Here is a 12,952-nt window from a genome sequence, read left to right on the forward strand (position 1 = left end):
CCCCCTCCACACAAATATACATATGATTAACTCTTCAGATCCTAAGAAAATAAAAACCTACTAAGTGCATGGCATGAACTGTCAACAAATGGGCATAGCATGATGTTTGAAAGGACCAATTGGGTATTTCTATGGTGGACTCTGAGAACCCAGTTCCAAATGGGTCAGTGAAGTTATTTAGTTAGTGTCACCTGCCTATGTGGACCCTGGCCTTGAGCCCCAAATGACTTGAACCCCAAAACTGTCTATACCTCCTAAAATGGGCAAAATGGAGTTCAAGACAACTACACAGAATTCTAGCTGAGAACCACCCAAGAAACCATTGGACTGGAGGCAAGAGCACCCAATTTTACAGTGGCCCATTAACAGCATTCTTGGTGTATTGATAGCTTTACAATATTGTATGACCTATATCAGCACATGAGTGAAATATCTCTCTTCTCTCTTTCTCTCCCTCCCCATCTCTCTCCATCTCTTTATCTATCCATCCTTCTTGCTACCCAGAGTAATTTTGTTTTGATAAAGAGAAGAGCCACCCAGTGATCCACTTATAAGGAGCTGACTCCCAGGGTTTTTTTTGTTTTTTTGTTTTGTTTTTTCCTGTTTTGCATAGTCCAACAGTGTCTCTGTTCATTACCAAAAAAAAAAAAAAGCATTTACATCTAGACTTCAGTGGTAATTTATCTAGTAAACATGGATCCCCTAGGGGATGAGAATCCTTCCTGGTAAATCTTGCTGATAGAATGATCTGTGGGCCATATTGGTGTTGTATAAAAGTCTTGAAAGGTAGGGTAGTTAAGATCTTCACATACACTGATGCCTGGGTGGTGGCCATAGATCTACCCAAGTGGTAGATATTATTATCTATGGTGGCCATAGATCTACCCTTTGGGTAAGGAACAATGGAGGAATTTCTCTCACACCTAAGCTTGTGAGCATGTCAATATGCATCAAGAACATCTTTCTGCCTCTGCTGAACTGAACAATCAGGTCCTTACAAGAAAGCAGGAGGTCCACTCCTTGCACTGGGTGCAAGACCATCTGGTCTCCTTCACTCAGGATGAGACAGTGATTTCTTCCCAGTGGTACTCATTGTTCCATTCAGCTCACTTCTGAAAGCTCAATATTCGTGATCTCATATGGTTCCTTAACTTGCAACAGACTTACCAGTTGACTCACTGACCCCTCTCCCCATATTAGCGGTTTGCCCTTACTTCAGTTGACATCAATTCAAGATATTGCACTGCTGTGCCTGTCAAATCTGCCACTACAGAAGTCATCATCAAAGTTCTTAGAACATGTCATTCTTCCTTGTGAGAATCCTGCTAACATTGCCTCTGATCAGGACACCCACATCACTGAGAAGCAGGTGCAAGATCAGGTCCACTGCCATCACATTTGATGGGGATAATGATGGTGATGGTGATAGGTGGAATTTATACAGCACCTAGAACATGCTAGGCACTGTGCTAAACACTTTACCAATATCTCATTTGAAGGAAGACTCACAAAGGAGTCTCTAAACTAAATAATTAGTGAGCCAAAGAAACAGTTTAAAATGAAGTTAAAGAGAATTATAAGAATAGGATAACATGACATGTCTAATTGGCATTTTTAGAAAAATCTCCCAAACACCTGGTGGGCAATGGCTGTCACAACCTCAAGAGCCATTCCTTCTTCTTCCCTGTTCCCAATCTTTAGTGAAGAGCAGGGTCATCAGAAGGTAGAGCACATCCCTTTATCTGTTGACCACTGGAATGGGCTCTTGAAACAACAGCTTAGTCATCATGTCCGATGATAGGGGTTGTTCTACCTCCCCAAAGTCATGTGTATGACAAACCAGTGCCGCCCTAGGAAAGGGAAGGTCTTCTTCAGTGGTTTCTTGGATCAAGCTACCAAGCATACTTAACTGATGAGGATAGACTCCCTTTAGATGAGGTCTTGGTTGACTCTTCCACACTTCCCTGTTCTCATTCTCTCTTCTGAGTTGTCTGGGCTTCAAGTCCCTGCCCACTTCAGAAGGCTTCAGATACCCTGGGAAATGGCTCAGATTCCCCTCTATGGGTGGATCTTCTTCTCCTCAAGGTGCTTCAAAGAACTCCTTGGTTTGTTTGAAGGAGAAATTGGGGAAACATGGTGTGAAGTCATTGGGAGATGATTTCTTTGACATTGGGGAGGGGAAATTGTCTCTATAGAACTATGGAGATTTGAAATTTATCTGTGAAGAAAGGCAATCCCTTACCTGACCTCATAACAATGCTGAGAGCCTGGATGAAGGTGAAGGAGAGTTCTTACCCAGTCCCTCTGGAAGAAGAGGGCAGACTCTCAGCAAAGGCCTCCAAAGGGATAAAGGGGAGCAGCAAAAGGAGCATGAGTAGGAGATACAAGGGATTTGGCCCTTACTCCCCATCCCACCCGCTTCTCTCATTGGCCCCCTCCCAATGAATACAGTTAGTTATTTGGACAGTATAGACCCAAAGTCTATCTGGCACCTCCATAATGTGTTTGCTCTAGGCAAGGTAGGGGTAGGGCAGAAGATGGAAGTGTCTACATTTCCAGAGGCATTGCAAGTCTTGTGGGGTGGGAAGACTGCCTAAGATCCTGTGGGGGAATGGGACTCAGTTTAATGTCAAAGGATTGCCCGGGTGGCAATGCCAAGTTGTGTTTCTTCTGAGGGGAATGATTGTATTTTAAATAAATATGTTGCATTTGGAGGCAGCTGGGGATAGAGCCACTGGACCTGATATCAAAAATATTTGAATTCAAATCTAACTTCAGACATTTAACTATCTGTGTGACCTTGGGTAAGTCTCTTAACTTCTGTCTGCCTCAGTTTCCTCACCTAAAAAAATGGGGATAATAGCACCTACTTTCCAAGTTTGTTGTGAGGATGAAAGGAGATAATACATGTAAAGTGCTCAGCACAATGGCTGACACAGAGTATGTACTTAAATATTTGTTTCCTTCCTTCTTCCATGTACCTAAGGTTTTCTCTATCTCTTTATGGGCCCCTGTGGACCTTTTTCATCTTTTGTATTTTCTGTGGGATGGAATAAAAGGTTATCATTTATGTGTGGGAACGGGGAACCCTTGTTCCCTGTATTTGTGGAAACCTAGATATGAATCACATCTAATCTTTATTTGGAGATTTTCCTGGTGCCTCTAGGTAGGTGCACCAAGGCAAAGAGAAACAACTCGAGTGGTGCCCAGGTTGCAACTTGGCCCATGTTAGCCCAAAGTTGAAGGGGGAGCTCTAGCTATAGATTACATTAATTCTAAAGAACGGATCAAGAGTGTCTTCTTCTTCCTTTGGTTTGTTATTCTCACCCAGAGTTTACTTCAGGAAAAGATTCGAATGTAGCTTAAGCAGAGTTCATAGCTAAGTTTCCCCAAATGTAGTTAACAGAGGTCCCTAGCTCCCATATAGCAGAGCTCCCCATAAATGACAATTATATGAATTATATTTATAAATTATGTGGAAACGTTTCTATGAAATACTGGGTGAAAAAGAAAATTGATATATACACATACATATATATAAACACAGATATATCCATATATGTATATATTCATAGATAAATTCCCATTTTATGTAATGCTTTATGGTTAACAAAGCATTTTTCTTCATAACTGTTAGAGAAGTAGCAAGTACAAGCAGTATAATCTCCATTTTACCACAGATGAAGTCAAAGCTCAAGAGGTTAGGTGACTGACCTAAAATCACATCCCTGGTATTTGTCAGGATCAGATATTATAATTTCAAGTCCAGGGCTCTTTCTACTAGAGTTAGCAAGAGTGCCAGTATTTGCTATTATTATTTGAATAATTACCTTGTTATTGCCATTCCTAAAGTCCTCTCCTGATGCCTCATGGCCGTCAGAGAGAGTAGGCCCTGGCATGTCCTACCAAAAGAAAGAGGTCTCCTTCCAGCACTGCCTGCACTGGGCTCTGTGTTCTTCCTCAGAGGAGCAGCCCAGCTAAATGTGGACAGTGTCATAACAACACCGGCCATTAGATGTTCATTTCTTCCCGTCACTGCAACTAATACATCCTCCTGAGGTTGCCTCGTATCCTGGTCTCCTGCTTCCAAGTCCAGAACTCTGTCTTCTACACAATAATATCTTTTTATAACAGTGTAAAGATAATACACAAAACATTTTTGAAAGACCAGAAGAGAATCTGGAGTGAATAGTACAGTGGAAATAGAACCAGGGGAACTCACAATCTGGTATGGTTGCAATTTCCTCAGCTGTAAAATGAGTGGTTCAGACTGGATGGCCTCTGAGGTCCCTTACAGCCTCTGAGAGCTATCATCCTCTCAGATGTTCTAATATTCAGTGCTAATGTCCTTTCCTGTTAAATTGTGCTTATGCTAACAAATAGGAAGTCAAAATTCTACGTTCCTGCACAGCCAAGCTCATCATCCTTGATAATAATAATAAATCTTACATTTAACTTGTCTCGGTCTCCCAGTTACTATGATGAGAATACTTTGGGTCTGAAAAACTAATCATAGACGTCCTGAATGAGGACACCTCCGGCTGATTAACAGCAGCCCATCAGATTTGTTAAACGTCCTTGGTAAACAAAGTCACATTCTAAGCCCCACCGGGGTTTCAAAGGAAATGTGAAGTAAATCTCTGAGATGAAGTAGATTGTATGTAAAATGAGAGAGGACGAGTACACGAGAAACAGCGGATCGCACATAATGCAGGCCACCAGCAAACGCCCCTGAGCTACTGTATCCCCGATCTCCCTCCCAAGTCTGAAGGGGACGATTTCTTCTTGGTACCCAGGGTTGCGATGGGAGTGACTGCCGTCAGGGGTGTTGGTCGGAGAAAGCCAAGCGAGCGCGCCCTCTCCCGCTCCCGGAAGGCTGGGGTTGTGTGTGGGCTGGGGGTGGGGCGGGGGGCAAGGGGCGAGTAGGTGGGATGCAAAGCTTCAAGCCCCTTCCCCGCAGCCCTCGCGCGCGAGGGAGCCGGTGCAAGGCCAAGGTTAAAGTCCTTGAGGAATCGTTCTCCACGTCTGTCCCCGCAAGTCAGGACGCACTGGAGGCCGGCTCCAGTGTGCTATAAATACAGCGGGCCACATGCTGTTGTGACATAATGTTCCCTCTACGGCCCAGGCCAGATAACATGAATTTGCCCTTTAAATGTCCCTAGCAGGAGCGGCAGGCCCCCGACCCGCTCAGGCCTCCCGGAAGCGCCTCGCCCCCCGTGCCCTCTACTGAGGAATGGGATGGAGAGGGTATCCAGACACCTGTCCAGCCAATACGCACGGAGCCAAATGGCCCGAGGGCCCTCCTCCTTCTCTCGCGAGAAGGAGGGTCATATAAGGAGGTCTGGGGGAGAAGCGCTCTGCCCCTTTTGGATCGTGGTGGCGGGACAGAGAAGGGGGTCAGGGTTTCTGGCTGGGGGGGAAGGTCAGGGAGTAGTTCCTTAGAGCCTGTGGTGGGTGCGACCAGCTTCCATCATGAGTGAACAAGCGCTGAGTTTTCTGAAAGACTTTCTGGCGGGTGGCATCGCTGCTGCGGTTTCCAAGACTGCAGTGGCTCCCATCGAGAGAGTCAAGCTGCTTCTGCAGGTGAGGCTCTGAGCCTGAAGGGGGTGTGCATGTTGTATTCGGGGGGGTAAAAAGGGTCCTGGCCCAGGGAGACATTGCCAAAGTAGCTTTGAAGACGGGCGCTTTGTCCTTGACCGGGGGTGGAGGTCGGACGGGCCTTGGGCCAGCGGTCAGCAACCCAGGTGGAAGGGGGTGCGAGGCGGCACAGATAAAGGGGTGAATGTCCTTTGAGAGCCTAGCCTAGGGGAAAAGACGTTTCTCTTAGCAAAGCCGGGGCGGTGTAGATGACATCGCTGGTGTCAGGTGGCTCCGCACTTAAGAGCCTAAATATGGAAAGCCTCCTGAGGATTGAGTTACATTGAGCAGGGCTCTCTCCTCTTCCCAAGTGGGGTTTGCACAGAACCAGGATAATGTGGTGGCCGCTTTGTTGCCCTCATCCACTCTCCCCTCTGCCTGACCTCCCCTTCCCCTTGCCATGTCGAAAGTCATTCCTATCGTCTGTTGCTACCACCTCACCATTCTTGAGCCTGCCTTAATGGCAAAGGACCATGCCAGTGGGTGGAGCACCCTAGCTGGGGCAACTCTAGCGCAGTGAAAAGAATGTGGGAATGAGAATCCGGAGACAGAGTTCTGCTATTTACTCTCTGATCTGGGACAAATTATTTGGGCTGTTTCCACATCTGTAAAAAACGGCTAGATCTCCAAGATATTTTTTCTGGCTCTAACATTTTATTAATTGATCTTGACCCAATTCCCATCTATATCTAGTGTGACCTAGGCAGCATCTCCACTACTGGCTTAGCAAGCTGGGATGCTGGACCCCAGTGAGATGCAGAGGCAGGAGGGTTGCATGGGGAGGGTGTGGAGGGAAGCCTGAGCCGGAAAACCCATGTTACAAATCAATTGTCTTTCTCCAACCCTTCCTCCTCCCTCTTTCCCCCTCTCTTCCCACGTCTTCCCATGCTCTAGGTCCAACATGCCAGCAAGCAAATTAAAGTAGAGCAGCAGTACAAGGGCATAATGGACTGCGTGGTGAGGATCCCCAAGGAGCAAGGCTTCCTCTCCTTCTGGAGGGGTAACCTGGCCAATGTCATTCGCTACTTCCCCACCCAAGCCCTTAACTTTGCCTTCAAGGACAAATATAAGCAGATCTTCTTGGGGGGTGTGGACCGGCACAAGCAGTTCTGGCGTTACTTTGCTGGCAACCTTGCTTCTGGTGGAGCAGCCGGGGCCACTTCCCTCTGCTTTGTCTACCCGCTGGACTTTGCTCGGACCAGGCTGGCTGCTGATGTGGGCAAAGGGGCCACTCAGCGGGAGTTCAGCGGCTTAGGCGACTGTCTTAGCAAGATCTTCAAGTCTGACGGCCTGAAGGGCCTCTACCAAGGCTTCAGTGTGTCTGTGCAAGGCATCATCATCTACAGGGCGGCCTACTTCGGGGTCTATGATACGGCCAAGGGTGAGAGGTTAATGGGGATGGAGTGAGAATTCCCCGAGGGGTTCCATGGTCTGAGGGACTCCACTCACTTATCCCGATGCTCCTGGTTGGGGAGGCAGGGTGCATTTAGAGGAGTAAAATTCTCTCTTGGGGTTTCACTGGTGGCCTCGTTATTCCACAAGAAAGCTTTTGTCAGGCACTATCAGAGTAACCAATCCTCTCCCGGGGAATAGATGGCCTCTGCAAGTGAGGAACTTCACCACAATTGTGGCCTTCCCTGTTAGCCAATGCCCACTTCCCTGTGGGCTGCTTGATACTTACATAAAGAATCAGAAGAGGGCATGAAGCAACAAGTGGGTAAGGGTGGCTTTTCTACCAAAGTGATGAGTAAACAAATGCATGTGTTTGGCATTCAGGAATGTTGCCTGACCCCAAGAACGTGCACATTATAGTAAGCTGGATGATTGCCCAGAGCGTGACTGCAGTAGCAGGACTGGTGTCCTACCCCTTCGATACCGTCCGCCGGAGGATGATGATGCAGTCTGGTCGCAAAGGGGGTATGTTTCTCTTCATCTTCCCTACTGCTGCGTGCAAGGGCATGGGCAATTTCAGTAATCTGGGATGGTTGGCTTGTCTAGCTCCCAGCTTCAGAGTGACCCTCTGTGATTCATGATTCTCTACAACCTAAAATGGCAAGGAGGAGGGGAGAGGGTGAGACTATGGAGTAAAAACTAGTTCCTCCCTCTATTAACTTTCCCCCCATTTTGTTCTTAGAAAGAAATCAAGGACATCGTCTTGTCCTGAAGAGAGGAAAAAAGGATAAGATTTTAGAGTGGCTAGCCATGGTGGGAACACAGGGGAAAACTCAACAAAGGATCTCCATCAATATGGTGGCCTTTGGGCTACTGCTTTTAGAATCTGTACGAGGACAAAGTTGGTAGAGTATTAAGTTGGTTATTCAGTTAAATGATACATTTTATTATTTTTTATTTAATTTTTTTGTGAGGCAATTAGGGTTAAGTGACTTGCCCAGGGTCACACAGCTAGTAAGTATTAAGTGTCTGAGGCCAGATTTGAACTCAGGTCCTCTTGAATCCAGGGCCGGTGCTCTATCCACTGCACCACCTAGCTGCCCCTAAATGGTACATTTTGCTTTGATTATTTGGATATTTCAAGTGCAGCTACTTCTTTAGTCTGAGGCAGTATGGTAAATCATCTCTGGCACTCAGTTTCTGAGATATATATATATAAAGGTTCCTTTCATTTTAAAGCTTGTCATTTTATGGAATTATCTACATAAATATCTATTTCCCAATTCCACTGGTAGCTAGAGAAGACTAAGAATTAGCAAGCAAAGGAGAATTTGGACAACTGGTATTACACTGAGCTGGGGCATAAAGTTCCAGTGGCCTGAACTTCATGGAAGAGATGCAAGACTCAGTCACAAGACTTTTTAGAAAATAGACCTTTACCAAGATTACAAACAACTTACCAATTTTTGTCTCCACAGCTGATATTATGTATACTGGAACAATTGACTGCTGGAAGAAGATTGCAAAAGATGAAGGATCCAAAGCTTTCTTCAAAGGTGCCTGGTCCAATGTATTGAGAGGCATGGGCGGTGCTTTTGTATTAGTGTTGTATGATGAGATCAAAAAATACGTCTAATCCAATTAAAACTCTCAAGTTCATTGGTCGCAGATCCATTTTCTAATGTTACCTGTGGTTTAGTAGCCATTTCTTAGGAAATCTGACAACTCTGATAGGGGATGACACCAAACGGACAAGGATATTATGGCATAAAAGTCCCCTGGACCACAAATGAATTTTGCATTATACAGATTTAAAGTATACTAGCAAATATAAGGTAACATTTATTTCTATGCTTCTACAATTAATTTGAAATATGGTGATAATGACCTAATGTGAACCCTCAATAAATATTACTTAAGGCTTGTTCTCTAAATTTTTACTTTATTAAAATCCTAAGTGTCAAACTGGATTGAAGGGCTCTAGATCCCAACTGCAGATCATATGGAAAAGTATCCCAAGTGAAGGGTACAACTGCATGTCATGAGTCATTTATACATATTTTGTAAATATGTGACAATCCTCATAAACACTGCTGACCGTCACACCAAATACGAGGTTTCAGTAGCAGCTACATTCAAGAACACAAATCCTATGTACAATCTGCGGGGGAATGAGAGGAGTGGAGGGATCAGAAGGGAGTGAAATGGGCAGCAGTTAAAAATGTTTCACATGTACTAAATTATTTCAAGGACAGCTAGAGATCTCTCAAGAAACACTGGGACTTTCTATCAAATACTTTTAAAACTACTGCTTTAGAGAATATACGTGACCCAGAAACAAAACTAAATCCAGCAAATTTACACAGGGAAAGTGAATTAGAGATTGGAGAGGCCTTTTCAAATTGCATAGTTTTCCATCTAAAACAGAGTAGGGGACAGGAATGAAAATTACGTGGCTATCTGGGTTTTGCTCCGATACTATTACTCAGAATTACAAAGGAGGGACAAAATTAAGAAGAATCTAGATATCAACTATCTACTGAACACCTATGTGCCAAACAAACTGCTAGATCAGCACCTGTTTCTTGCACATTTGGGAGTTTAAAGACTGTTTAGTTGAATTCCAAAAGGGGCTAACAGGTAGTTGGAGGAATGAAGATAATTAATGTGTACAAGGAGAGGTCAAAGGGAAAGGCAAGGTCAGTATGACTGTGGGAGTGGGAGAAATCAGAGAAGGATGCAACTGAGCCTTAAAGGATATGGAAAGGAAGTAGGACCTTTGTAGATGTATAAAAGCTAAGTACTAGCTAATCTGATAAAACAACCTATGTTGACTGCAAAGGACTAAAGATTAGTTTTCTCATCACAACCTCTAATTTACCTTACCCCTGCAACGGAGGTTTTGTTAGCCAATTCAAGTGTGATGCTAAAAGAAAGCATTTCAGGGCTTGTTGGGGGTATTGAGGAGAAAGTCACTGAAGAAGCATTTTTTATGGTAACTATTAATAGACACAGCTAAGTCACTTTTAGCCCTAAATCCAGGAAATGTAGGAAACAGACCAAACAACCTGAAACATGAAAATTAGTCAGATCTAGTAGGTAGGCTGGTTTATAGCTTAAAATGGTGTAACTCACTAAAATAGATTAAGCTTAGCTACCTGACTGATAAAGGTGAAAAGACTTTTCACCAAGAGAAAACTGAACCTTAACTCTGGACAGAAGGTGTGTTCCAGACCACACATTTTGAAAGATGACTGGAGTCAAAAGCAGCACTTTCCAGGTTGTGTAAAGATAGGGTTTCGGGCAGGGCTAGATGAAAGCCTCTATGAAAACTTGGAAACATCAAGCTTCTGTATTGCTCTGTTCTGGTTTTCTTCTCTCCTAATTGCCTAGTAAGGCTTTTTAATCCCTACTGTGTCTCAGTTGAGTTAAAGGGTTCTTCTGCCATTCCTTGGCCTAAAAGTGACAGAAGCCATTTACGAATTGGCAGTAGCACATGAGAATTAAAGGAACCTTCTGGGGGTGGGGTCTTTGAGATTCAATAACGGAAGCCATTCTTATACTACTGAGGCTTTACAGTTAGTCTAAAAGGTTAGGTTTATCTAAAAAACTAAATCTTAATTTCTTTTATACTTCCCCCCCACAAAGTAATCTATAACAAAGATAACAAGGTAGGTTGTTTAAAGCTTTATAAACTAATTCACTTTTTTGTTATTGTTGTTTTGGGGTTTTGGGGGGGGGCAATGAGGGTTAAGTGACTTGCCCAGGGTCACACAGCTAGTAAGTGTCAAGTATCTTAAGCTGGATTTGAACTCAGGTCCTCCTGAATCCAGGGCTGGTGCTTTATCCACTGTGACACCTAGCTGCCCCCATCTAATTCATTTTTAAGAACTGCACTTTGGTATTGTGATAAGGGAGTGTTGACTGTAAGCCTTCTGGAACCTTATTGTGGGTTACTGTTTTTCTCAACCATTTCTAAGTGAAAGAAATAATCACAGGACTCCTTCCACCCATTATAGGGTACTCATTCCCCCCAACATTTAGTTAGATGCTAATATTTCTGACAGTGTTGTTAGAGATTATCTTCAAGACATTTAGTACTTTCTCCCCAATGGCAATGTTGTTTATACTTTGATTCTATGGCACTTCTACTACAAGCATTACGCCTGCAAATTTAAAAGGAAAAATCTCAAAATTCTATATATGTAAAAAATGATGTGACTAGATGCTTTTAAAAAGTCTTTGCAAATGTAAGATAGTGTGGTGCAGCAAAAACCACAGTACACTAATACCAAAGATGTCCACAATGGCAAGCCCGACCTTTAAATGATCTTAGTTAATATATCGCTCTAGACTACTGTCTCATTGTCAAGAAAATGCTGGAACATTGTTTTTCCTGTAAGGCTGTTTGCTTTGCCCTGCTTTCATGATATGCAAAAGGAAAAACTTCTTTTAAACTTATTCATCTTGACAAACCATTTTTCTAATGTTTCAAATGGGGGCGATCCATTTTATGATAATTAAGATCAAATGCATAGTCATGATTTTCAATACATTTTTTCTAAACATTTAAAAAAATCTATAAACATCTGATAGCTAAGAAGGTTGCCAGTTCCCCAAATTATTGTGCCAGAACTGAGTGACAGTCCTGTGTTAATAAATTCACATAAATGAAAATGATCCATTATATGCTTCATATATGACCACAGACGGGTCTTTTCTCCCCCACAAATCATTTACAAGCACTTATAGACTGAGATAAACTTAAGCACTTGCCATATAACATCACATATTCTATGACCTCCATCATTAAAATATACAGTGAGTAAAACTAGTGATTATCAAATCAAACTTTTGGATTGCTTACCACACTCTCCCTTGTTCAGGCAGCATTTGTAAATGAAGATGATAGTTAAATGAAAGTATTTCTCCTATAAGCACCTTGATATTCAAGGAATGTCAGAACGAGCCTTTTTGAAATCATGAAATTGTGGAACACTGTTTAAAAACTCTTGCCAAACTCAAAACAACCAACCCTAACACTTCATTTGGAGTATTAGCTAAGAATGTTTTTGTGGAGATTATAAAAATGTTTGACCATGCCTTGTATGTTTCCCAACAAGGAAAATGGATCTCTTGTACAAGAAATAGTTCCCAAAGGCTCAGAATTGAGAGAAGAAGCCTTTTGCTTCTAAAGAGACCAACAGTCAGGTTAGCATTTTACAAAGATTCAACCAATTCTGAATAAGAGTCTGGGCTAGTAATCCTAGACCTCAGGAGTAAGCTACTTAACCTGAACCTTCATTTCTTCACTCATAAAATGAGGGGATGGACTAAGTGATCTGTAAAGTGGCCCTTTCAGCTCTTGGGTTTGGGAGTATGAATTCTTATTGAAGGTTCTTTCTAGGATGTCAGAATCTTGAAATGACAATCACGTATTTACTACACTGGTCCTTTGTGTCTACACTAGGCAACCTACTTATCCTTTTGTTAAATTTAAACCACCTTCCAAGTACCTTTACTTTTATACTCAGGACATCCCCATTCTTCCTCAACTCTTGGGCTATTTCTACGGCACAGCTGAGTGACCACGGCAATCCGGTTGTACCCATGTGGAGATAAAAACAAGTATGAGCAGGACCAATAACTTTCCCAAATTTTCTCTTGTCTTTTCTGTCAGGTTCACTCCCTGTTAAGCCCAACACTTTGTAGATCTCTGCTCCCTTCATCTTTCCCACCAGTGAAATCTAGAGCCATTAAGCTGGTACTCTAAGATGACCGTGTAGCTTTATTATTCAAGCTATGTGTATGCACTCTTTGGACATGTTTCAATAGCCTTTCAAAGACCTGAAAGATAGCACAAATATTTAATAGATGCATACAAAATGCTCTTGGAGACTAATGTAGTTATGAACATAATAGA

The 12,952-nt window shown here is 43.2% G+C and overlaps 1 protein-coding gene across 1 annotated transcript; it reads left to right on the top strand.

Moving 5' to 3' along the window:
* Positions 1 to 5,340: 5,340 nt before the first annotated feature.
* Positions 5,341 to 8,963, top strand: SLC25A4 (solute carrier family 25 member 4). Its single transcript, XM_043973125.1, has 4 exons — positions 5,341 to 5,583; positions 6,532 to 7,018; positions 7,414 to 7,554; positions 8,508 to 8,963. The coding sequence occupies exons 1-4, from the start codon at positions 5,473 to 5,475 to the stop codon at positions 8,663 to 8,665; spliced, it is 897 nt and encodes a 298-aa protein (XP_043829060.1). The 5' UTR covers positions 5,341 to 5,472; the 3' UTR covers positions 8,666 to 8,963.
* The last annotated feature ends 3,989 nt before the right edge of the window (positions 8,964 to 12,952 follow it).

Source organism: Dromiciops gliroides, chromosome 6 (assembly GCF_019393635.1).
Source record: "Dromiciops gliroides isolate mDroGli1 chromosome 6, mDroGli1.pri, whole genome shotgun sequence".
NCBI lineage: Eukaryota > Metazoa > Chordata > Mammalia > Microbiotheria > Microbiotheriidae > Dromiciops > Dromiciops gliroides.